At 49.4% G+C, this 25,025-nt stretch overlaps 1 protein-coding gene across 1 annotated transcript in view; it reads right to left on the bottom strand.

Moving 5' to 3' along the window:
- Nucleotides 1-1,717: 1,717 nt before the first annotated feature.
- RASL10B (RAS like family 10 member B) overlaps nt 1,718-25,025 on the bottom strand; it is a 28,905-nt gene continuing 5,597 nt past the window's right edge. Inside the window, exons 2-4 of the mRNA XM_082201589.1 lie at nt 18,861-19,238; nt 9,263-9,387; nt 1,718-7,409 (exon numbers count right to left, since the gene is read on the bottom strand). Coding sequence (XP_082057715.1) covers nt 7,139-7,409; nt 9,263-9,387; nt 18,861-19,076 — 612 coding nt within the window. The 5' untranslated portion in view covers nt 19,077-19,238 and the 3' untranslated portion in view covers nt 1,718-7,138. The remainder of the gene's footprint in view (nt 7,410-9,262; nt 9,388-18,860; nt 19,239-25,025) is intronic.

The following is a 25,025-nucleotide window of genomic DNA, read 5'->3' as shown; positions in this document are numbered from 1 at the left end:
GATGATGGAAGGAGAAGGAGAAGCGGCTGAGTCAGGCGCAGATGTGAGATTTTAATAGCAGACGTCATCTCAAACTCTCAAGAACAACACAAGACTCAACAGAGGAGCTCTGTTGGGTCAGACCAAAGCACGGATGGGTTGTTGTTTTTTTTCTGAAAATCTGGATGCCAAGTTTATCTGTGTGGATTTGTCATATTTCCCTCTTGTTCCTTGAACTTGGCAAAGAACGAGTTTCAGCTTAAAACACGAACAGTTCTGGCATATTGTATGTGTTATAGCCATTTTTATACATATAGTATTCATATTATATGCATATACACTCCCGGTTTCTAAAGCAGGCAGAACATAAGAGCTGCATAGAAGGATGCATAGAACTGGATAAAATACTTATGTGTTAGTACGTATAAAATTATCCCATAGGAATATAGTACTGAGTTGTGTATGGTTTTTTGTTTGTTTTGGAAATATTTTTGCATTTAATTTTGCATGTGATTAGCTGGGCTTTTTTAAAAAAAGAAAACAGAACATAAGAAGAGTTTCCTGGACCGGGCCAATGAAGTTCAGCATCCTTTTCTCACAGTGGCTAACCAGATACCTGTGGGAAGCTCCAAGGCAGGACCCCAACACAAGAACCCTCTCCCCTTCCGTAGCTCCCAGCAAATGGTAATCTGAAACTTTTACTGCTTTTGACCATGTCAGCAGGACATAGCCATCCTAGTTAGGAGCCATTGCTAGCCTTCGCCTCCTCCATGAATTTGTCCGACCTTCTTTCAAAGCCATCCAAGTTGGTGGCCCTCAGATATCTCCTGCGGAGGAGAAAGAGCCATTGTTTAGCTATGGAGAAGGACTTCCTTTTATCTGTCCTAAAACCTCCAACAAAAGTCATAGGTCATTAGGCCCAGTCCTAAGCAGGTGCTTGCAAGGAGTGGTCAGATGCAGTCACAGAGGTGGCCCAATGGGGAATCTAGTTGGAAACTGTGGGAACAGGGCTAGAAGGGATCTTCAGAGTTGCTGTTCATCAATTCACAACTGGATGGGCCTCCCCTACTTTAGGACTTCATTTGAATAATTTTTAAAACCCTTTTGTATTTTGTAAGGTGTTTTTTTTTTCTTTTTAAATCCAAACATATACATAAGTTTCTCCATATATTTTAGCTTTAAGAATAGGATTGCATGAAATGGCACACTCTGCCTTTCAATTCTTAACAGGCCTACTTCAATCGATGCCCCTTTTTTGGAAGTTTATAATAACACAGTACCCCTCAAACAAAAAGAGGTGCTGGGGGAACGATCCAGCCACTCTGTAAAAGTGCGTGTGTTTTCTGTATATCCAGTGTTTTGTATGAGTCATTATAACAGTGACCCATGTGAGTGAAACAGGACGTGGCCATTTTCTTAACATGACAGAGGCTATTTTGAATTCCCCCATTCCACCTTGGAAGAGGGCTTTCCATGAAAAACAAAACGGCGGCCTTTCTCCCCATACCCTTGCACATGAAATAGCCAGAGCTTGAGCAAGACAAATGATTTTGAGGTGGATGAAGCAGCTGACAGATTATCCTTGTCAACAATCCCTGAGATTAGAGATTGCAGTTTGCTGTGGTGATATCAAGACCCCTCAGAGACGTTTTTTGCTCAGAGACACTGAGCTGGGCTCTCCAAAATGGCAGGGAGACGGACGCAGTGGCTGGTCTACAGAACAAAGAGGAAACATACCTGATTTTTCCTTTTAATTTGATCTCCATCTCATAACAAGGGCTGTTTTACAAGTTTTACGGTCACCTGAAAGATCTCCCAGCAAGGAACCCAGAAGGGTGAGGAAGCATCGAGGCCCCAATCCAATACTCGCTTACCTGCAAATAAGCCTCAATGAACTCCATGGGACTTAATTTTCAGGAAACTGTATAGGAATGGCACTATAAATCTTTTAAAAATAAATAAATTATACCCTGTTTCCAAATCATCAGGTTCTTTGGAAACCGGACAAAAGCATCCAGCCAGGACATACCTTCCCCCAAAATAAATTGTTTTCTCTTGCTCCCATATGTTCCCTGGAAAATGGTCACTGCAGCACAGAGATTCATGTGGATGTTTCCTCTGTTAGGACAAGGACAATTTGTAGAATCTACCTGTCTGCAGAAAGCTCTAAAGGAAAACCCTCCAGCTGCCTCCCTGATGTCCCTGTCTGAAAACACATTAGTCTCATGTCCAGATCAAGGGAAATAATAGTTCCACTCTATTCTGGGTCAGATCCCACCTGGAATACTGTGTCCAGTTCTGGGCACCACAGTTGTAAATGGATATTGGAAAGCTGGAAGGTGGACAGAGGAGGGCACCCAAGATGATGAAGGATCGGGAAACCAAACTTTATGAGGGAGTTTGGATGTTTAGCCCAGGGAAGAGAAGGCTGAGAGGTGACTTGATAGCCATCTTCAACTTTCTTCAATGGAGCAAGCTTGTTTTCTGCTTCTGCAGAGGGGTAGGACCCAAATGAGTGGATTCAGATGACAAGGAAGGAGATTCCAGTTAAACATGAGGAAGAAACATTTCTGATGGCGAGAGCTGTTCAAGTGTGGAATGGACTTCCTTAGAAGCTGGTGGGTTCTCCTTCCTCGGAGGTTTTTAAACAGAGGTTGGATGGCCATCTGTCAGTGATTCTTTAGCTGTGATTCCTGCATTACAGAGGTTTGGACTAGATGGCCCTTGATTCTGTGAATCAGATCCCAGGGTTCTTTGGGGGAAGCCTTGACGTTAAAGTGGAATGATTCTGCTTTAAATGTATAGTGTAGATGGGCCTTAAAAACACATGGCATTAACAGCAGCGATTAATTCCTGGGTAGTATTTAAGGAATTTGGAATAATAAGAATGATGATGATGATGATGATGATGATGATGGAGCTATCTAAATTCCCAGCCCTTCCATCTCTCTAAACCCAGGAAGGAGGTCAAGAGGAGGGCTGGTAGGCAGGAATTTAATTGAAAATTTGTTTGTTTAGTAAGAATCCTTCCACCACCCCCATTAATCTCAGCAAAAATTTAGCTTGTACAGTAATTTTAAAAGAGAGAGCCAAGACTGTGCCTTGGTAAAGTAAGATGAAGAAAAGGTTTAAAAGGCTGATGACTTCCTCCCAATGGATTCATCCCCCTAGATTAGAAAAAAAAAATCTCACTTAATAACTGCTTCTGTACTGAAAGGCAGACATCAAAAACATTCCCTATAATTTGCATCTGTGGTGGTAACAGAAACTGAGGACTTGCTATATGCTGACCTGCCCTTTGTCTCTAGGTATAATGGATTAAAAGAAAGGAATTGGGAAACATAAAATGCATTTGGAAAGTTGGTCAAAACTCCAAAAGAGAGCTTTCCTTCTCACTAGTTACGTTGTTGGATGGTATCCAACCTTTTTGGGGCCCAGCAGTGTCTTTGGAGACCAACAGAAGTGTCATGGGCACCACAAAATACCCATTTCACAGAAGAAAAAAACTAATCACACACCCCCTCAAAAAAACACCAGGGAAAGAATCTACAAAACAAATAAAATGCAAATTAGAAAGTAATCAACACCCCCCATAGGCAACCCTCTCGCAAATAAATAACTGGGAGGGGCAGGGGGCTTGGGGGGGTGTCTGAGGGCACCATATTGGGGACCTCAGGGTTATGGCAAATGCCTCAAATCGTACCCTGTCTGGACTTTGCTTGGCCAAAATCCCACGCTAAATCTCACGTTTTAAAACCCACTTTCATTTGCCAAACTCTTAAGATTATTGCATATGGATTAGTTAATGCCCAAAACACATAAACTGATGGGTCCTTTGGCTTTTCAAAGAATAAAAAAAAATCGTTTTTGAAAAAAGCTGAGAAAATAGAAGGGCTGCTTGGACAAGATGGCTTAAAAGATTTGTTGCAAAAACGATTGCAGCCCTTTAACTCAGGGAGGTGAGGAAACATTTTTGGCCTGGTGGCCAAAAATCTTTATTTCTCCGTTTCCAGACAAGCCATATTGACAGCAGGTGATTGACAGGTGGGCTGCCCCACCCACCTGTCAAAGTTGGTCCTCAGAGGGGGGACACACACAAGATCTGGGGCATGCCAGCCAGTTCTGGCACAACCAAACCCAGCAGGATTGAATTCTAATGAGGGTTCAATCCTGCTTTCTGTGGGTTTTTCCCAAAGCAGGATTGCACACCCCATGCATCAGTTGAGAATCTTTTTGGCTTGGGGTCGTGGGCAAGGAGATCGTGCTTAACCTGTTAAATGTCTTCCGATATTTTGTTTTAATTCAAAACTCTCCCCAGCTTATCTTCCACCCACCAGGGAAAGGATGTCAGGAAGAAGGCTTTTAACTGATCCATGAAACAAATTCATCAATGAAGCATTGCAATTCAAGCTGTGGCCCAACCCCCAGTGTTGCTGGACCCTGGCTCACAGCATCTCCAGTGAACAATCAGAGATGATGGGAATCGGAGTCTAGACACACCTGGAGGGCCACACCTGCCCCATCCTTAAAATACAGCTCATCAGCATGACAGCCACTCTCAGCCTTTCAGAGAAAAAGTGTAATATTGCACAATCATTGATAAATCACATAACCAGAGAATTATAGTCAGCTTGGGGTATGCTCTGGTCTGACCCAGTCAGAAGCCTACACCACACAAACAATGCCAACTTTTGCACAGATTTACTTGGGAGTGAGCCCCACTGACCACAGTGGGACTTACACACCCCCCCAGTAAAAATGCACAGACCTGCACTCTGAACTGAACGATGCTGCATGAATTTATGTCTATTGCATAATTTTGTTTTAAACACATGGAGTGGCTTATAACTGCTGAGCATTACACCCCCACCCTCTTGAGGCCCCTCCAAATCAGTTCCTAGGTTTTGCAGTGCCCCCCCCAAGCTGAGTAACTGATACTCAAACCAGGGGGGGCCTAGCTATCACCCAAAAATATTATACCAGATGATTCAAATGACTGGAGAATTCCACTTTAATTAAAAAACAAACAAACAAACCCAAAACCTTGCTCATAGAAAGTTAACATGTCAGGGAGAACACTGAGATGGAAGGCACACCAAAGGTAATCCATTCTCACCCTTGGCCAATGCAGGAGATCCACAACGACAGCATATAGAAGGCTGGCCTTCTCCCTGGCACCCTAGTTTTCTATGCATAAGGGGTTCTTAAGCTTAGCGTCCCATTGCACCAACTGAGGACCAGATGTGCTTAGAGAAAGATCCTCATTGACAGTCCTTCAACTCTGGAGTTTTCTCCTCTCCCACGAAGACCCAACAACTCCTGAGCCACTGAAAGAGTCAGGGATGGGGTACCGTTCTCCAGATGTTGCTGGTCTCCAACTCCCTTGCCCCTGGGGAAAAAAAACAACACCTGATGGTCTGAGAAGATTGGAGCTGTAGACCAGCAACACCTGGAGAGGTGTAATTGGCGACGGTTGCTTTTGCCAGCTAAGGAGGGAGGTGGAGAGGCAGATCTGAAGATGACATAATGTAAAAGTGAAGCTCTTGTCATTAATATAGTATCATTACTCATTCTGAGCCCTTGGGAGAGGGTGAGCTATATGGTAAATAAAAGGAATCCATAACTAGGCGAGTTGGAAAGTGTATGAAAAGATAGGTCATTTCAAAAAAAAAAAAAAGTGTGTTGTCCTCCCAACAGCAAAAATATTCTTGTGGCGAGATTGTAGCTCTGTGGCACAGTACCTGTGCTGCATGCAGAAGGTCCCTGGCCTCTCCAGATAGGGCTGGGAGAGAACCCTGTCTAAAATCCTGGAGAGCTGCTGCCAGGCAGTGTAGACCAATGTTTCCAAAACTTGGGTCTCCAGCTACTTTGGGACTACAATTCCCATCATCCCTGACCACTGCTCTTACTAGCTAGGGATAATGGGAGTTGTAGTCCAAAAACAGCTGGAGACCCAAGTTTGAGAAACACTGGTATAGACAGTACTGAGCGAGGTGGACGAAAGGGTCCGAGCCAGCTAGAAGGCAGCTTCTGATGTTCATTTAAACTATGGGCTCATCCACACTTTCCATGGGAAACCCACAGTTTAGCGCAGAATTAGAACAAATGGCAATGGGGTTTTATGCAGATTCCCGTTGGTACCGAGTTAACCCTAAAGAACAGGTTTTCTGGGGGAAAGTGACTGGTCAAAGGCAAAAACGCTCAGACCCATGCCTGGAAAACAAGCAGAAACCCACTCAGACAAGTGGGGCAAGCCCCATATGACTAGTGCTGATCCCTAGCAGGGCCAGGATGCATGTGCTGTTATCATAGCCACTCCATTCCTGGTGGTTTTTAGATGTATCCCAAAGATGAATTGTGTGGACCTGAAAATAAATTGTGTGGATGCCTCTGGACATGTTTGTTTACCATACCCCAGGAACTGGCTGTGGTTCCCTGTTGAGCTTAGAGGTCAGTGGCAAACCAAGTCATGGTTGAAACAGCCCACGCAGTAAAGGATTCTCTTGCAAATCTCTGTGCTGATGTGACCTGAGATGCCCCCCCTTCCTTGCTTCTGCTTTGCCCCTGTTAGTTAGACCCAACAATTTCCATCCAATGTCACCTTAACTCCCCATTATCCTGTCCCTTGCAGGTACCTCCCTCCCGTGGGGAGATTTTGATCAGGCAGGATTTCCTTTCTTCGCACCGAGAGAACATGCCCTGCTGCCAACACCCTCCCGCTTTCAGTAGAAACATTCACTCAGGAAATCCGGGACCCGAGGAGTCGCACGAGGCAACCGGGAGCCCCCTTAAAGGCTTGGTCTCGGATGACACCCAGCAGCTTCTGTCCCATCTGCCGGGTATTCTCATATTCCGGGTTCGTGATCCGAAGCGAGGGAAAGGCCTCTTGCATTTGAAGGAACCGGGTCTCCTCTGCGAATCCGCTGCTCCAGGGAATGCAGCAACAGCAAAAAAAAAAACAACCCCAGCCAAAGCTAGATCACACCCCCAGGGGGTTGCGGGTGGAGAGGCTTCGTTGTAAAACAGAGTTGCTCGAGACCTCCTGCTCCCATCACCCGCTCCAGGTGGAAAGAAGGGCTCCTGTACACATGGCACGAGGTTGGCAACACCTCTGGAGATGGAGGGCAGCGACGGAAGGGGGTGCCCGTCCTCAAAGGTCTCACATGATGGCGCACCGGTTCCTCCGCAGGGCACCCTGGAAGCGGATGGTGGTGTGGACATGCTTGCACCGGGCACATCCCACGCTCTTGAGGAGTTCGCTGAAGAGCAGGAGGATGTGCCAGTTGTACTTGGCCGAGCACTCGATGTAGCCACACTTCCAGGTTTTCTTCACCAGGTTGGAGACGTTCCAGCGGGGGATGACCCGCCCTTTCTGGAGGTCCCTCTTGTTCCCCACGATAATGATGGGTGTGTCCGAGGTGCCAATGACCCTGCCAAGAGAAGGAAAGAGAAGCCTAAATGGTTGGAGAATGAGAGAGGCCAGGCCCAGAGGCTGCTACACCTAGGGCTGCCATACATCTGGAATTTCCCAGATGTGGCCGGGAAGTGTAGATTTTGTGCCAAAATAGAAAAGAAAAACAGTTCAACAGCTTTGGCCGTATGTATTAAGTATAGTCGTACCTTGGAAGCTGAATGGAATCCGTTCCGGAAGTCCGTTTGACTTCCCAAAACGTTCAAAAACCCAAGCGTGGCTTCTGATTGGCTGCAGGAAACTCCTGCAGCCAATCAGAAGCCACAGAAGCCCCATCGGAAATTCGGCTTCCAAAAGAACGTTCAAAAACCGGAACACTCACTTCTGGGTTTCGATCGTTCGGGAGCCAATTTGTTTGGGAGCTAAGGCGTTTGAGATCCAAGGTACGGCTGTATAGTGATTTAATTTACTGAAGTTGGGAATGCTTAAATGCATTGCTGTGTGTTTAATTCTCAAATGTTCCCCTGTAACTCTTGTGTGATTGGTTAACACTGGTCACATGATAGGTACCTTAATACATTTTCCATTCTTTTTTGTGTGTGAGTGACTTGACGACAATGGCTGCATCTCCATGAACATTGAAGAAGAGACAGTGTTAGATAACTCCCTCTCTAAACACAATAGAGGAGAGGAGTGCTAATATTTCTGTGTGGATGCATGTGGTGGAAAGAAGTACAGAAGTTGATGTTCTCTCAAAGAAGCAGTAAGGTGAAGTTCTGAAGGAGAAAAGGGAAAACTCTCAGAAGGAACTGCATAGCCCAGCTAAGCCATGTACAGACAGCTGAGTACAAGTACTGGAAAGAGAGAAAGACACAGTTTGTTCGGATGTTTAGCAAAGAAGCTGCAATCTTCAACTAAGGGTGGGGGGGGGGAAACCTGTGCATAGATGAACACGTGAATGTAAATACTTTGCATATATTCTTCCTTGGCTATAGGTTCTGCAAGTAAAAGCTTTTAAAATATTTTAACAAGTATTTGTTTTAATTTCAAGAAAAGAGTCAGTATTGCACCTGATTTGGCTTCCTACCTGCAATTTAGCTACCCTGCCAACAAGTTGCTGAGAACTGCAGTTGGGTACAGTGCTGTTGTATTCGGGTTCTGCTTGTGGGTTTCCCATATGGGGCATCTGAGAACAGGGTGCTGTACCAGATAGGCCATTGGCCTGATCCAGCACGTTCTTCTTCCCTTCTTACAACTTAAGTTACAGCAGGTCCCTTGCAATAGTGATCCAGCAAAGAACACCTGGTTCTTTGGAGAACTTGAGAACCTTTTTTTCTCGTTGGCTCCAACTGCCCTTCTCCTTCTATTCTCTTAAGAAAGTTAAGCGCGTATAGCTGCATATACGACTGTGTTTGCCATTCTCAGGATTTGAGAAACTCCAAGTGCCTAGATCACTTGGGTTCCATGCCATGGGAACTCTAAGACCAGAGTTTATAAAGCCAGGAATTTGCCCTGTTCTCGGGGAGAAACCTGGGGCAGGAAATCACTCTGTAGAAGGGATTGGCCGGAGGGAAGACGGATGCTGGTCTAGGCTCCCAGGATTTTGCAACTCATTGGATATCCCCAGTTTCTCCTCCCCTTGAGTATGGGATATTCCAAATGTGGCTGCAACCATAGGATTTGCAGAATGGCATTTACAATATTGGCAGTTTTATTTTCAATGATTCCCTAGGACTGAAATGCGCCTTTCTCACAGCTGCCACACACTGGGACAACCCATCATTTTGAGTCTCCCTGAATTAACATCTGGCGGCCACCACCCCTTTTTTCCAGTCAGATCCCAGGTGAGGTTGAGCAGAGGCATATTTTTACCTTGTTTCCAGGATCTGCTGCCTAATGGTCTTGACATACTCAAAGCTGTCAAAACAACAGATGTCATAGACCAAGATGTAGGCATGAACGCTCCGGAGGCCTCTGCAGCACACGTCCGCCCACTCCTGCAAGACAGAGAGGGAGAGAGGGATGGATCAGGGAATGTACAACACACAGAGAGCCATGGGGGTGACCGCAACACCACCAGCAGTTCCCCCCCCCAAGCTTAATCCAAGGAGGAAGGGTTCATTCTCAGTCTTCAGCTCAATTGTGGAAGCAATGCCCAGCTCAGGAACAGCCCAGCTCTCCAATTTCTCTTTAAGTACACTGGTACCTTGGTTCTGTTCCGGAATCTGTTCCAAAACTAAGGCGCGCTTTCCCATAGAAAGTAATGCAGAATGGATTAATCCATTCCAGACTTTTAAAAACAACCCCTAAAACAGCAATTTAACATGAATTTCACTATCTAAGGAGACCATTGATCCATAAAACGAAAGCAAGAAACAATGTACAGTGGTTTACGAACAGTCCTGTTTACAAACTATAGTCATACCTCTTGTTACATTTGCATCAGGTTGCGCGTTTTCAGGTTGCATCCCGCGGCGACCTGGAAGTACTGGAAAGGGTTACTTCCGGGTTTCACCACTCGCGCATGCGCAGAAGTGGCGAATCGCGACCCGCGCACGCACAGACGCGCAGACGTTGGTTGCATTTTGCTCATGTTGTGAATGGGGCTCCAGAACGGATCCCGTTCGCAACCAGAGGTACCACTGTATTCAGTTTATGAACTCCACAAAACCGGAAGTAGTGTTCTAGTTTGCAAACTTTACCTTGGGTCTACGAACGTAAGCCAAACAGTGGAAGGCCACTGGTGGCAGGAGGCCTCATTAGGAAAAACGCACCTCGGTTTAAGAACGGATTTGGTTTAAGAGCAGACTTCAGGAACGGATTAAGTTCATAAACTGAGGTACCACTGTACTGCAGTCAAACAATCAATCAATCAGTAGCTGAACTGGGTTCCACACGGTCACAAAAACAAAAACAAATGAGCCACAAAAACGCAAAATAAATAGCAAAACCAGATAGACCTCAGCGTAGCACTCAAAATGGAAGTGTGGCACTCAAATTGGAAGCGAAACACTCAAAACGGAGCACATTCTGCTGCCAAACAAAGTTCACAAACCGCAACACTTACTTCCAGGTTTGCAGTGTTTGAGAACCAAGGTACCACTGTAGTAAGAAACCTGTGGTGGGAGGGGGGAGGCCGCAAGGGAAGGCCTCTGAAGTGGGTGCAGCCTCCTGAGGTGGGTGGTGGATGCCAGAACGTGAGGGGAATTGAACTGTCTTAAAGTACTTCGTTCTGGGGGAAATGCTCAACCACCTCCTGCCGCCCACGAAATGAAAGCACCTTTGTGGGATGTTCTTTAAATATTCTACAGCCACAATTTGGAGAATGGCAGCCATTTTTTTGTTCCCACCACCTCCAACAATGCCCTGGAATGATGCTATGCTCCAGGGCGCTGGACCAGATAGATGGGCCCCTTTTTTGTCCTGATCCAGCAGCCAGACTCTCCATATGTTCTTGTCAGGAGAAGCATCCCAGTTTGGAAGGGTCAGAGCTGTTTGAGGGTGGAAGAGACTGCCTTCAGATGTGGTGGACTCTCCTTTGCTGGAGTCACTGAGTCACAGGCTGGATGTTGTTGTTGTTTAGTCGTTTAGTCGTGTCCGACTCTTCGTGACCCCATGGACCAGAGCACGCCAGGCACTTCTGTCCTCCACTACCTCCCGCAGTTTGGTCAGACTCATGCTGGTAGCATCAAGAACACTGTCCAACCATCTCGTCCTCTGTCGTCCCTTCTCCTTGTGCCCCCCATCTTTCCCAGCATCAGGGTCTTTTCCAGGGGTCTTCTCTTCTCATGAGGTGGCCAAAGTATCGGAGCCACAGGCTGGATAGCTCTCTCCTGACTCCACAGCTGCTTTCGCTCTTTGAGGCCTTCCCTCAGTGGCCAACTGTGCCAACTCTAGAAAGCCCCCAATCCCTCCGTCGCAGAGTCACGCTGTTCCAGTTTTATAAGCATCCATTTCATTTTCCCTTTGCAGAAAGAACATTTGGGAAACAGCAGAACAGCCTGGATTCCATGTGATACCACTCTGCTCCCTCTCTCTGCCCTTGGCACCAAAAGCCCAGCGAATGAAATTGTGAAAGTCCAGCCCAACGGGATGTTAGGGCTACACCTGGGGCTTGCAGATCCTGCTTCTTCCAGCTCACCCTAGGCCACCACTCTGACCCACCTGTGACATCCGAGAAGCTCAGGCAATGGCAGTGTGAGGTGCTGGAACTCATCATGGTGTCAAAAACGCCTATCGCTATGGGAGGACTTGCTAGCGTCTTACAGCAAGCCCAAAGGCAGAATCACTGCACTCTCAGAGCCTCTAGTCGCAGCCCGTGATGCTCTTTCTGGTAGTGAAAACCTGGGACATTCTGCATGCCAAGCAGATTCTCTATCACTGAGCCACATATTTCCCCATATATTTTAAAGGAAAATGGGAATGGAAACAATTACAGCAAGCTTGCAACTTACGTGGGGGTCATGTTCCGGGGATCATGCCTGAAGCTGAAATCGTGTATAGTCAATACCCATTGAGTGCAATGGTGGATGGGATTGCCAAAGTTGTTTTTCCTGGAACTTCACCCCATTTCTATTTATGTTTGCATTTTTTTGCCATGTGCATAAAGCTAAATGTGGGCTTACTGTACATGCACGTATAGTACATCTGTGCCATCAATGAAAAAAGATGCCCTGGAGCCAACCCGCGCTCCTTGCAGGCTCTTTCCAAAAAGCATGTGTCAGAGCTGCCCGAGGTCCCAGCTCACAAAGGACCAACGCCAGTCCGTTGTTATATACAAAAGTCTTTATTGAAGTTCAGTTTCCCTTTCACATCAGCAGCGTGCAGCTCTACGTCTGAGACTCTAGACCGCCGAAGCTCCGTCTGAGTCTCCTCCCCCAATACACCAGTTTAAGACCCTAGCCTTGCTCCACCTCTTCCTCTGCTCTTTCCTCCTCTGGGTCCGCCTGTCAGCTGGGGTCTCGCCCTTCCTAGACTCTTCTGACGCTGAATCCCCTGAGTCCTCCCCCTGCCTCCGGCGGGCTTTAGGACCTGGTTCCCGATCTGGGCTTTCTGCTGTCCCGCGCGCCTGTACATTTGAACTTGGCGCGCGCGCCCAGCCGGTAACCTTCCTTCTGACCGTTTCACTGCTCCTGTCACTGCTTCCCCCTTCGGGGTGGCTAGCTGGACCTGACACCTGGGACTCTTCCTCCCCACTCTGCTCTGGTGGGGAAGCTGGTCCTGATCTCCAGCTGCTGCTTTGGGAGTCCCCGCTGGCCCCCTGTCTCTGGTGTGTCCCCCCTGGGACCCCCCTCGCCCTGACCATTGGCGCCTCCTTCTAGGAATCTTCTGATTCGCTGGAGAAGCTCATGGAATCTCTCGGGTCACTGTCATACTCCCCTATGCTGCCCTCAGATCCTTCCCCTTCCCTCTCCATCTCCTCTCTCCCCTGTGCCTCTGTCCCTGAGCCCCTGACAGCATGAATTCCATTTATTTCCGGGAGATGATCTGTTGTACGGAGGCACCAGCCATTAGCCTGTGTCTGCTGCGTCCACGAGTAGTTCATGGGAAAGCATCAGCCTTTGTTTGCTTTTAGCTGGAGAGACGAGCTTCATTGCTGCTGTCAAAGTAGGCTGAGATAGTCACAGCAACCCCATCCCAACAATCTAAAATGCAGGTCCACTGCTGCTTCAACTTCTTGTGATGACCCCCCCCCCCAAAAAAAAAGAAGAAGTCCTGCAGGGCGTTGGGCTAGATGACCCCCGGAGTACCTCCCAACTCTACAATTCTATCATCTATCTATCTATTTTCAGCCCAAAAGCTACATTGCCTTCTGAGCAACCTCCCAATGCTGGGTGGGGCTAAAGGCAGAAACGAGGTGGAGCAAGGAATGCAAATTTTACCTTTAACTCTAGCTTCTAGACACACACGCTTCTCTGACTGACTGACTGACTGATTGATTCTATTTCTATGCTGCTTTTTATTCAAATACAGTCATACCTCAGGTTAAATATGCTTCGGGTTGAGCATTTTCGGGTTGCACTCCGCAGCGACCCAGAAGTAACAGAACACGCTACTTCTGGGTTTTGCCGCTCACGCATGCGCAGATGCTCAAAATGACGTCATGCACATGCGCAGAAGCAGCGAATCACGACCCACGCAGACATGGGTTGCATTCGCTTCAGGATGCGAACGGGGCTCCGGAACGGATCCTGTTCGCATCCAGAGGTACCACTGTAAATGCCTGCCCTCCATTCAAGCAAGGAAAATGCATTATTTGAGTTCAAGGGCATATTTTAGTCAGGCAAAGACACTCGGGTCCGAAGCAGGGCTGGTGAGGGCTGTGGTCTAAGGAGAGGGGTGTGGCCTGGAGAGAGTTCTGAGGGCCGGACAGAGAGGCTTGGAAGGCCCACTCTGGGCGGCTTCCAGCAAAACACTAAAATACAATAACCTATTAAACATTAAAAGCTTCCCTAAACAGCACTGCCTTCAGATGTCTTCTAAAAGTCTGGTAGTTGTTTTTCTCTTTGACATCTGGTGGGAGGGCGTTCCACAGGGCGGGTGCCACTACCGAGAAGGCCCTCTGCCTGGTTTCCTGTAAATTGGCTTCTCGTAGCGAGCGAACCACCAGAAGGCCCTCGCCGCTGGACCTCAGTGTCTGGGCAGAATGATGGGGGTGGAGACGCTCCTTCAGATATACTGGACCGAGGCCATTTAGGGCTTTAAAGGTCAACACCAAGTGCTTTCCAGCCAGAGGGCTGCATTCCTTTGTGCTTGAACTCCCGGGGGCCACATGTCAGTGGTGGGCAGGGCCAGGGATGAAAGTGGGTGGAGTGATGGATGCAAATTCCCCCCTTTCCCCCTTTCTCAATGTGGAAGAAAACAAGATTCCTTCCCCTCCTCTCTGACAGGCTGCCTCCTTATGGGTCCTGCCCAACAATGTCACCATCTCCAGCAAAGCTTCTCCTCCCCCCCCCCTTACAAGCCTCCATCTGCTCCTGCATCACACCCACCCACCCCATTTGCATTCCAAGGCATGGGCCCAATCCAGTTTGTCCCCGCCATATGCCTCTGTTGATCATTTATCCTGTGCTATTTCCGATTGCCTCATTTGTTGACCTTTCCTTCTTCCCGCACGCAAATCTTCCTCGTCACCTGCTCCTCCGCACACACACACCCCCCAGGAAGACGCAGGAGAGGAGAACGAGAGACGTCACCCTGCATCCCGGAAGCTGGCTGGGGGGTCATTGGCATAGCATGGGTTGTGGCCCTGGGTGCAAATTTCTCAGGGAGGAGCAACTATGTGCCCCCCTGACAGGCTCCCTCATCAAGGCCAGAGCCACGGGGAGGCAAGCCATGCTCAAGCCAGGCGGGGGCAGCACCTCCTTCTCCTTGTCGCCATCGAAAAGAGGCCCAAACATGGCCGCCCCTGGGTCAGCTGAGAGGGAGGATGGGGAGGGGGAGGGCGGCGCCAGTGCCCACCGAGGAAGAAGGGAGGAAGAGAAAGGTGGGAAAGCATTGCTGGAGCCATTTGCATTGTCCAGAGCACCTTGAGGCAAGGACAGGAGGGCGAGTTGACACAGCTTCTTTATACGGGCTCCCAGGGTGGGGTTAGTTTGCAAGGAGATACAACCCTTCATTAGATTCTGGCCAGCAAAGGGACTGATCAGTTCACCAGGGCAGCACAACACTTGCCCCGCCCCGGGCACCGGCCACCCACGCTACGCCACTGCCTGGGGTGAGAGACGCTGCCTCTACAGTGGCAGGTTCCTTGCAGCCACCTGGAGATTCAGCTGAACCGTTCAATGCCAGCTTACAGTTTTTGTTGTGAACTGCAAATTATAGCTTAACATGTACAGCGGTACCTCGGTTTACGAACAGCCCTGTTAACAAACTATTCGGTTTATGAACTCCACAAAACCAGAAGTAAGTGTTCTGGTTAGCAAACTTTAACTTGGTCTACGAATGGAAGCCGAACAGTGGAAGGGCACCAACCAGCGGCGGGAGGTCCCATGAGGGGAAAACGCACCTCAGTTTAAGAACGGATTTGGTTTAAGAACAGGCTTCTGGAATGGATTAAGTTTGTGAACTGAGGTACCACTGTACAGTTGTACCTCAGTTTTCGAATGTAATCTGTTCTGGAAGACCATCCGAGTTCCGAAACGTTTGAAAACCAAAAACTCAGTACGGAAGCATCAATACGAAAAACTCAATACAGAAGCCATGTGGCATGTTGGACTTCCGAGGCAAGTTTGAAAACCAAAGCATTTACTTCCGGGGTTATGGCGTTTGAAAACTGAATTGTTCACCAATGGAGACATTCAAAAACCGAGGTACCACTGTATATTGCTGCAAAACAGCCTTGGCCAAACTGGGCCCCTGCAGATGTGGTTGGACTGCAAGTCCCATCGGCCCCAGACAGCACCTGCAGGGCCAGAGGCAAAAGTGGGTGGAGCATTTCTTTCCCCTTTAGTGCACACCCTTCTCTATCATCCATCCACCCAGGCAAGCAAGCAAGAGGCTTTGTCAGAGTTCAAGGACCCATCCCAGCCTGACAAAAGCATGTGGGGTATGAAGAGGGGGCAGGGAGGGGCGTGGCCTGAGAGGGAGTTCCGAGGGCCACATTTGGCCCCCGGCATGAGGCTTTCAAATAATAAGAAGATAATGAGAAGAAAATCATCATCATCAGACTTTCTAGATAGTGGCCCATTTGGTGCCTCCTCCCACAAGGCTTGAAGACAATCGTCCTCTCCCACAGTTTACCCATGGGTGGTAGACTGCCTCTGAACATGGAGGTTTCATTCCTAGCCATCAAGATCAACAAAAACCTCCGACTGATCTACCTGGTCCAGTTTCCAGCTCCACGCAGGTGTCACTGAGAAGCACGAAGGCAAGCTAAGACTTCCTGTTTTTAATAAATAGGTAGGCAATGAGTCTTCCAAACCCCTGCTAGGAAATTGGAGACTGTGGGTGTCAAGCCTTAGAAAGGCTACCCAGAGATTTCTTAGATTCTTCTCTCTCTCCATTGTGACTCTATAAATGAGGGACCATCATTTTAAGAAAGGGAAGGTAAAGGCGAGGCTTTTGAAGTTATGTTCTCAGGCTGAAGCTGTAGGGAAAGAATTAATCCTGCTCTGAAAATGGGCATGAATAAAAGGGCAGTGCACCAGATCTTTGGCAATTGACAACATAAAGGTAAAGGTAAAGGGACCCCTGACTGTTAGGTCCAGTCACGGCCGACTCTGGGGTTGCGGTGCTCATTCTCGCTTTATTGGCCGAGGGAGCCGGTGTACAGCTTCCGGGTCATGTGGCCAGCATGACTAAGCCGCTTCTGGCGAACCAGAGCAGCGCACGGAAATGCTGTTTACCTTCCCACCGGAGCAGTACCTATTTATCTACTTGCACTTTGACTTGCTTTCAAACTGCTAGGTTGGCAGGAGCAGGGACCGAACAACGGGAGCTCACCCCATCGTGGGGATTCGAACCGCCGACCTTCTGATCGGCAAGTCCTAGGCTCTGTGGTTTAACCCACAGCGCCGCCCGCGTCATTACCTTATTATATGGGGGACCGACAACCAAAGGTTGAGTCGGGTGGGTGTGTTCCTGATCAGGGTTCTTACCAGTCAGCCATGCCTTGTCTATTTATCTATTATTTCTATATTTAGAGCATTTGTGGCCCTTTTTTCAGGCCAAAAGGCTGCCAGAGATGCTTACAGGAAATCAAAACAAGGCACTCCCTACCCGCAAGAGTGGGGCATGGAGGGTTCCTGGGGCCTGCAAGTGAAGGGGGGAGCCCAGCCGGCTGACATGACCCTTGGCAGGTGCATCCCCCTAATACTGGCCCCCTAATACTGGCCAGGTGTGAGGGCGGCTTGGGCCACAGCAGGAAGGCCGGCTGGGCTCAAGAACCCAGGGACCCCCAGCGGCAGGCAGGGCAGGGCAGGACGGGGATCCCCACATAGGGGCGCCTGGTTTGTGCCCCCTCAAAATCCTGCACCAGGGGCAATGGCCTTCCTGCCCCCACCCCATGCTGTGCCCCTGCACCTCACCACCTGCCTCACACCTCTTTTACCTGCGCTGCGTGCCCACAAAGCACCGGCAGCAACACCGACTTCTGGTGAGATTTTGTGAGCTCTTGCTGAAGTCTTATGGGATGTCATGTGCTCCGTGAGATCTCACAAGGTTTCGGTGAGATCTTGCTAGAAACCAATGCTGGTGGCAGAGTTGGCGGGCCAGGTGGCAGAGGCGAGGCGGGTGTTGCATCTTGGCTTCTGCCAGTTCAGGTGAGCATCTTATCTTGCCTCATCAGTGGACCAGGCCTGGTACTATTATTAATAATGGGATTTCTATGAGTACTTACCCCTAATATAGAGTGGTTTAACAATGAATCCCTCTTCTCAAGGAACTCAGGGAAATAGTAGCTATGTAAAGGGGGATCGGGGCCTCCTAACAACTCTCAGCACCCTTAAGAAACTACAGCTCCCATGATTCTTTGGGGGAAGCCACAACTGTTTAAACTGGCATCCTAGTTCTCTAAATGTACGCTGTGCATGTGGCCAGGAACAGACACGCTGTGGGCAAGTGGAGATTCGTATCACTCCTTGCATGTAGAAAGCTAGCATGTCCAGGAGAAGGATTCAGAATTAACCTTGTGCTTGGCATAGCTGTTTCTCTGTGTGCATGAAAACACATTTGGACATTGAAAAGAATGGTTCAAAGTTGTTGAGGCTTGTTTGGAAGCCTGTTCCTCTTCGTGGGGCTCTACGTGGGGCTACCTTTGAAGGTGACCCAGAAACTACAGCTAATCCAGAATGCGGCAGCTAGACTGGTGACTGGGAGCGGCTGCCGAGACCATATACCATCGGTCTTGAAAGACCTACATTGGCTCCCAGTACGTTTCCGAGCACAATTCAAAGTGCTGGTGCCGACCTTTAAAGCCCTAAAAGGCCTCAGTCTGAAGGAGCGTCTCCACCCCCATCGTTCTACCTGGACGCTGAGGTCCAGCACCGAGGGCCTTCTGGCGGTTCCCTCACTGCGAGAAGCCAAGTTACAGGGAACCAGGCAGAGGTCCTTCTTGGTAGTGGCGCCCTCCCTGTGGAACGCCCTGCCACCAGATGTCAAAGAGAACAACAACTACCAGACTTTTAGAAGACATCTGAAGGCAGCCCTGTTTAGGGAAGCTTTTAATGTTTGATATTTTACAGTATTTTAATATATATTTTTGGAAGCCACCCGGAGTGGCTGGGGAAGCCCAGCCAGATGGGTGGGGTATAAATAATAAATTATTATTATTATTATTATTATTATTATTATTATTATTATTATTATTCCAGAGCTACAATTTCCAGAGTCCCCTGTGAAGAGAGATGGGAAACTATGGATCTGGTCTGGCTCCCACAGGAGATGGTGATGGCAGACAATGGGCCGTCCGCTGCTGCCCCCTCCAGGCAGAGCCGTCCTCTGCAGGCCTGAGCAGGCGAGGGAGACCTACCTGTAAGGTGTTTACTGGGAACGCCGTGATTGGGGGAAAGTCCATGATCTGCAGGTCGTGGACGTGGCCGTTCATGACCACAGCGGGCAGGTAGACGCGTCGGGTCTTGGTGGGGACACAGACCTCGCTGAACTCGTTGTAGAGGAACTGGCGGACAATGGCGCTCTTCCCGACCCCTTGAGCTCCCAGCACTGCCACCTTGAACGTTGTCACCATGCCTCCCGGCCGCGGTGGCCCTCCTCCTGCGCGACGTGGCGATCGGCTCCTCAGCGCAGTCCGCTGCCTTTGCGCTGCCAGGAAGGCCCCCGGGCTGCATATTCCGGCAGCTGCGATGTCAGCCACAGTCAGCAACCATGTCCTCTCCGGCTTGGCCCGTCACTGGAAGACCAGGAGAAACCACATCAGGCGGAGGAACAGGAGACAAGGGCACGCAGGGCCAGACCAGGAGTCTGCCAGGTCCAGCGCTAGCTCTCTATCTCTCCCTCACTGTGTGCCTTTAGATACAGGACAATGGGAGGTATACTGCCCCTACACATGGAGGTTCTATATCCCACCTTTTCCCCCAAGGAGCTCAAGATGGCGTACAGGGTTCTTCTCCCCATCCTCATTTAATTTCCTTTTAGAAGTGGATGGGATGTTTTTATCTTTCCTCTTGGTTTAATGTATCTGTGTGAAGTTTACTGTCCATTCAGTTGGTTGTAAGCCCCTTTAGGCTGCCCTGGGCAGGATAAAGTGACTGACAGACAGTGCTTTCCCCCCCCCCTAAAAAAATATTTAGGGGTACTCTCATTTTCCTACTCATATTGAAATACTGCCCCTCGGTGAGGCCAAACGTAGATTCACAAAATGTTTAGAGGTATGCATACCCCTGCGTCCCCCCAGAAAAAAGCACTGCTGAGATATATATACCCACATAATCCTGCTCACATGCTGAGATCTAGGAACACAGAAAGGTGACTTATTAGGCTTGTCATATTTCAAAAAGTACCGTATTTTTCGCCCCATAAGACGCACTTTTCCCCCTCCAAAAATGAAGGGGAAATCGGGGTGCGTCTTATGGGGCGAATGCCTGCAAGCCTCGCGCGCCCGGCAGGAGGTCCCACCGGGTGCGTGAGGCTTGGGGCGGCAGTCTGTCGCCCGAAGCACGGGGAGCCCTCGGGAGGGCTCCCCCTGCTTCGGGCGAGTGTCTGCAAGCCTCGCGCACCCGGCAGGAGGTCCCACCGGGTGCGCGAGGCTTGGGGCGGCAGCCTGTCGCCCGAAGCACGGGGAGCCCTCGGGAGGGCTCCCCCTGCTTCGGGCGAGTGTCTGCAAGCCTCGCGCACCCGGCAGGAGGTGGGACCTCCTGCCGGGTGCGCGAGGCTTGGGGCGGCAACGGACTGCTTGCGCGCACCTAGAAGCTTGGGGCGCGCTGAGCTCAGCACGCCCCAAGCTCCTGGTGTAGCGCAGCGATCCGCTAGCCCTGGGAGAGCTCCGCGGCTCTCCCAAGGCTTGCGGACTGCTTGCGCGCACCTAGAAGCTTGGGCCGCGCTGAGCTCTGCACGCCCCAAGCTTCTAGGTGCGCGCAAGCAGTCCGCTGCCGCCCCAAGCCTCGCGCACCCGGTGGGACCTCCTGCCGGGCGCGCGAGGCTTGCAGGCAATTTTTTTTCCTTTATTTCCCCCCCCCCAAAAAAAATCTAGGTGCGTCTTATGGGGCGAAAAATACGGTAAATACAAGGACACCCCGAAAGCTGTTGAACCACAAAAACGCAATTTTTTGATTTACTTGCTGAAGATTCAGGACAAACTGCCACCTTCCAGAAATCCACCTTCCCCCCAGACGTCACTTCCGACTTTGAAATCCTGGTAATGTCCAGGAAATCCTGGACCTATGGCAGACTAATACTGAATCGGACCGTTGCTCCATCTAGTTCAGTATTTTCTGCAGTGACTGACAGAAGATCTCCAAGATCCCAGACAGGGGTTGTTTTCATCCCTTCCTGGATAAGCTGGGAATTGAACCTGGGATCTTCTGCATGCAAAGCAGATCCTCTAACCACTACACTGCAACTCTCCCCCTCCCCCGGGACTCTTCTTGAATGGCCACTGTATAATCATTTGGGTTGGCACACACAAAATGCAGGGCCTTATCAGTGATGGCCCCTAAACAACCTTCCAATGGACTTTGCCCCTTCTGCTCCAACATTTAGGCAGGTCTTAGACATTTTGCTGCCATGCTGGCCAGAGTAGCAGTGGGATCTCACTTCAACATCTTCCACTAGAAGGAAAGGCTCAGGCCAGCCATAACCTTGCTCCGTCTAGTCACCGCCCCTCAGAATCTGCCGCCTGAGGCAGTGGCGTAGTGTGGGTTCTCAGCACCCGGGGCAAGGCAAGTAATTTGCGCCCCCTAACCCGTGGATTTTAGCACTTGAGTCTCTTCCGCGCCCCCCCAGATGTTGCGCCAGGTGCGGCAGCCCCCCCTGCACCCCCCACGCTACGCCACTGCTCCCACCACAAGTCTTCAGGACAGCCATCCGAAGGCTGGCGCGGGGAGAAGGTCTCTCCGCCCCACCGCCAGGCTTCGGAGCAGCCTTCCGAAGGCTGGCGGCGGGAGGAGGTTTCTCCCGCCTTGGAGAGGTTCCCGCTTCCTCGAGGGGGGCCGGCCAAACGCGTGCCCCCAAATGTTGCGCCCGGTGCGGCCGGCACCCCTGGCACCCCCCACGCTACGCCACTGGCCTGAGGCAACTGTTTTGCTTTGCCTCATGGGAGGGCTGGCCCTGTTAGAAGACCTTCCTCTATGCAGCCACAACAAATGCAGGGCTGGCTAAGCTTTCTGGGTCCCAACAGGAGCTCCAGGGCAACCTCTTGGGGGCGGGGACTGGATACACGTGGAAGGCATCCCTGAAAAGCAGGCATGGCAGCCAACCCACAGCCTCACCCGCATCACAGACAAACCCCCATCTCACATGAGCCACAAATAGCTCCCATCTCCCAGAGCAGCTTCTGCTTCTGTTCTGCTGGGGCTATTTTCCCTCTCGTACTCCATCTTCCCCTCCCTTGCGTGTCACTTTCTGAGGGCGTTCTGCTCTTAAAAGCAGCTGAAAATACCTTGAACAAATAAAATGCATTTCAACCAGAACAGAAAAACAGACACTCTATTATGTCCTTTTAAATGTGTTTGTGGGACGGGTTACAGGGACGGGTTGGTCTGCCGTAGTCTGAAACAAAATAAAAAAATTCCTTCCAGTAGCACCTTAGAGACCAACTAAGTCTGTTATTGGTATGAACTTTTGTGTGCATGCACACTTCTTCAGATACACTGAAACAGAAGTCACCAGACCCTTACATATAGTGAGAGGGTGGGGAGGGATATTATTCAGAAGGGTGGTGGGAGATGGATGATTGGCTGTTGACGACTGTTAATGACTGCAATTGGTCTAACAGGAAAAAGCAATGGGTGAGATGGCTAAAAATAGCTTTATCATGTATAATGAGATAAGAATCCAATGTCTCGATTCAGACCAGGTCTCTCCCTGGTTTTAAGTTTGGTAATAAGTTGCAATTCAGCAACTTCTCTTTCCAGTCTATTTCTGAAATTCTTTTGTAATATGACAGCTACTTTGGGATCTTGTATAGAATGTCTTGGGAGACTGAAGTGTTCTCCTACTGGTTTCTCTGTCTTGTGATTCCTGATATCAGATTTATGTCCATTTATCCTTTGGCGTAGGGTTTGGCCTGTTTGTCCAATATAGGGAGCTGAAGGGCACTGTTGGCATTTGATGGCATGCACAATGTTAGAAAATGAGCAATTAAATAGTCCTGAGATGGTATGTTTGATGTTGTTGGGGCCAGTTATGGTGTTGTCCGGGTGTATGTGGCAGCAAAGTTGGCATCTGGGTTTATTGCAGGCTCTGGTGCCAGTGTTCATGTTAAGTCTGGTTGTTGTATTATTGTGGGTGAGGAGTTGTAGTTGGGTGTGGGACGGGTGTGTGTCTGTGTGTGTTATTGGTCTGCTTTTGGTTGTGTTCTTGCATTTCGGGTTCTCGTTTTGTAGTTTTATGTTGTGAACTGCCCTGTGACCTTCGGAAGAAGGGTGGTATACAAATTTAATAATTAAAAAAAATTAAAGAGTAGAGGGTCTTCGAGAGCCTGGTACCCCATGGGGAGTGCTGAGACAGGAACCAGCCCAACACCTTCTCAATAACTGAAAGACCTCTCCTTTCCTTACAGACCCTTTCCAATGCTGAGATTGGCAGAGACAGGGTCGCTCCTCTGCCCTCAGAGGCTTAGGAGAGAGGGCCTTCTCTGGGGTGGCCCCTAAGCTGTAGAACTCCCTCTCCACAGAGGTGCATCTGTACAGCTTCCTGAGGATTTTGGCCTTGGCCTTTTGCACTTGAGGTGTATATTTTTAGGACCCACCTTATTTCTGTGATTATAAGTTATGCAAAACCCTTTTTAATATAGTGTTTTGATTGCTATAACGTGCCCTGGGACTTTGGATGAAAAGTGGGCAGTGAACAAGAAACAAACAACACTGCAACTGGTCTTACGTAAGCAATAGGCACATGTCGGCCAGGCAAGAACGCTCAAGATGAGATGCAGCGCCGGGGAGGAAGTACCGAGGGCCAAGCAGAAAGACCTGGAGGGCCGCATTTGGCCTCTGGGTGTGGGGTTCCCCACACCTCCCCTGAATTGTATGGGGCTGCATTATCTGGAGGATGTCCAACCTACCCATGCTTTATGATCAGATTTGTATTTGAGGCCCTGTCCACGTGCAAAGTGACCCAATCGGACAGAGCCTGACTGGGGGTGGCCCCACATTGGTGGGATGTGGGGAGGTTTTCAGGTGGGCTGCTGACACAGCGGTGCTGTTTTATTCTGCTTATCATCTGTGCTAGGTAGACTATGGTTTTTTAACACGCTGACTAATTGTAATGCTTTCGGCATGATTTAAAAGGCTGAAGACCTTTATTTATTTGTTAAATTTCTATAATTAAAGAGGTTTTTGTCTGGCTACTGTCCACTAATGTTTGATGCTTTGTGAGGAGATTCTGAACTACAACTCGGCGACAAATGGAGAGCCGAATTCTCCTCAGAAGTGGGATACAAATATATGAAAGCAGGAGTGGGGGCACCTGTGCCCCTCCAGATGTGGAAGGACTACAGCTCCCATCATCCCTGACCATGGGCCATGCTGCTTGGGGCTGATGGGAGTTGTAGTCTTACAGGTGCGAGGACTACAGATTCTCTACCCCCATCTCAAATGAATAAAAGTTTCCTCATCAAACTTTGGAAGAAGCCAAGAAGTGGACACTCCTTCCTTTGGGGCAGCGACCCAATTTCATTGACACCTATCAGGCAGGCAGAAGTAAAATTGGTAACACCTCTGCATCTCTAGGGCAAACTTCTCCTGTGGAATACCTGCACAGGAGCACCGGCAGAGGAAAAGGTGGCAACCCTGCTCCATCCCTCTTGACTCTGCCACACCTGGCAATGCCTGATATTTATTTCAAAAAATACAAGCCCGGCTGAAGTTAATTAAACTCCTGGTGTTATCACTGCTGCCTCTGTGCTTAATGTAATCTGCTTGTACAGATCTTTCCGATGCAATCAAGTCAGCGACGTGTTAATTTAGGAGGCCGCTGGAATGAACTGCTCTCACCTGCTTTGTATAAATCCATAAAACTCTACAGTTCCAAGAATCTCCCTTTCCACAGTGGAGTCTAAGGGCTGGGATTTCTGAATGGGTAGCCGCTCACTTTCAGTTCCCTTTAACTACTCCCGTCATGCAGTTCAAATATTTCCCACACCCCTCTCTGCCCTTGTCCGTAGCTCAGAAGTGGGGAACATCTGTGGCACAGCGGATGCCTTTGGACTCCAACTCCCATCAGCCCCAGCCACTATGGCCAATGGTCAGGGATGATGGGAACTGGAGTCTGGAATCTGGAAGGCCACAGGGTCCCCGACCTTGCTGTAGGTCAGAGATGGGGAATTGCAGGCCAAATGCGGTCCCCCAAGCCACTCTATCTGGCCCTTGGGACACCTTCTTGCAGGCCAAACCCCTCCTCAGCCACACCCCTTACTGACCCTGCCAACACCCCCCCCTTAGTGTCCTTGAAGTCCAATAATGCCTCTTATCTGTCTGGATAGAGGGCAGGAGTTGTGGTGAGTATGTTCTGAAACAAACTA

Source organism: Podarcis vaucheri (genome assembly GCF_965113315.1).
Source record: "Podarcis vaucheri genome assembly, chromosome: 15".
Taxonomy (NCBI): domain Eukaryota; kingdom Metazoa; phylum Chordata; class Lepidosauria; order Squamata; family Lacertidae; genus Podarcis; species Podarcis vaucheri.
This window is presented reverse-complemented; position numbering and strand designations above follow the sequence as displayed.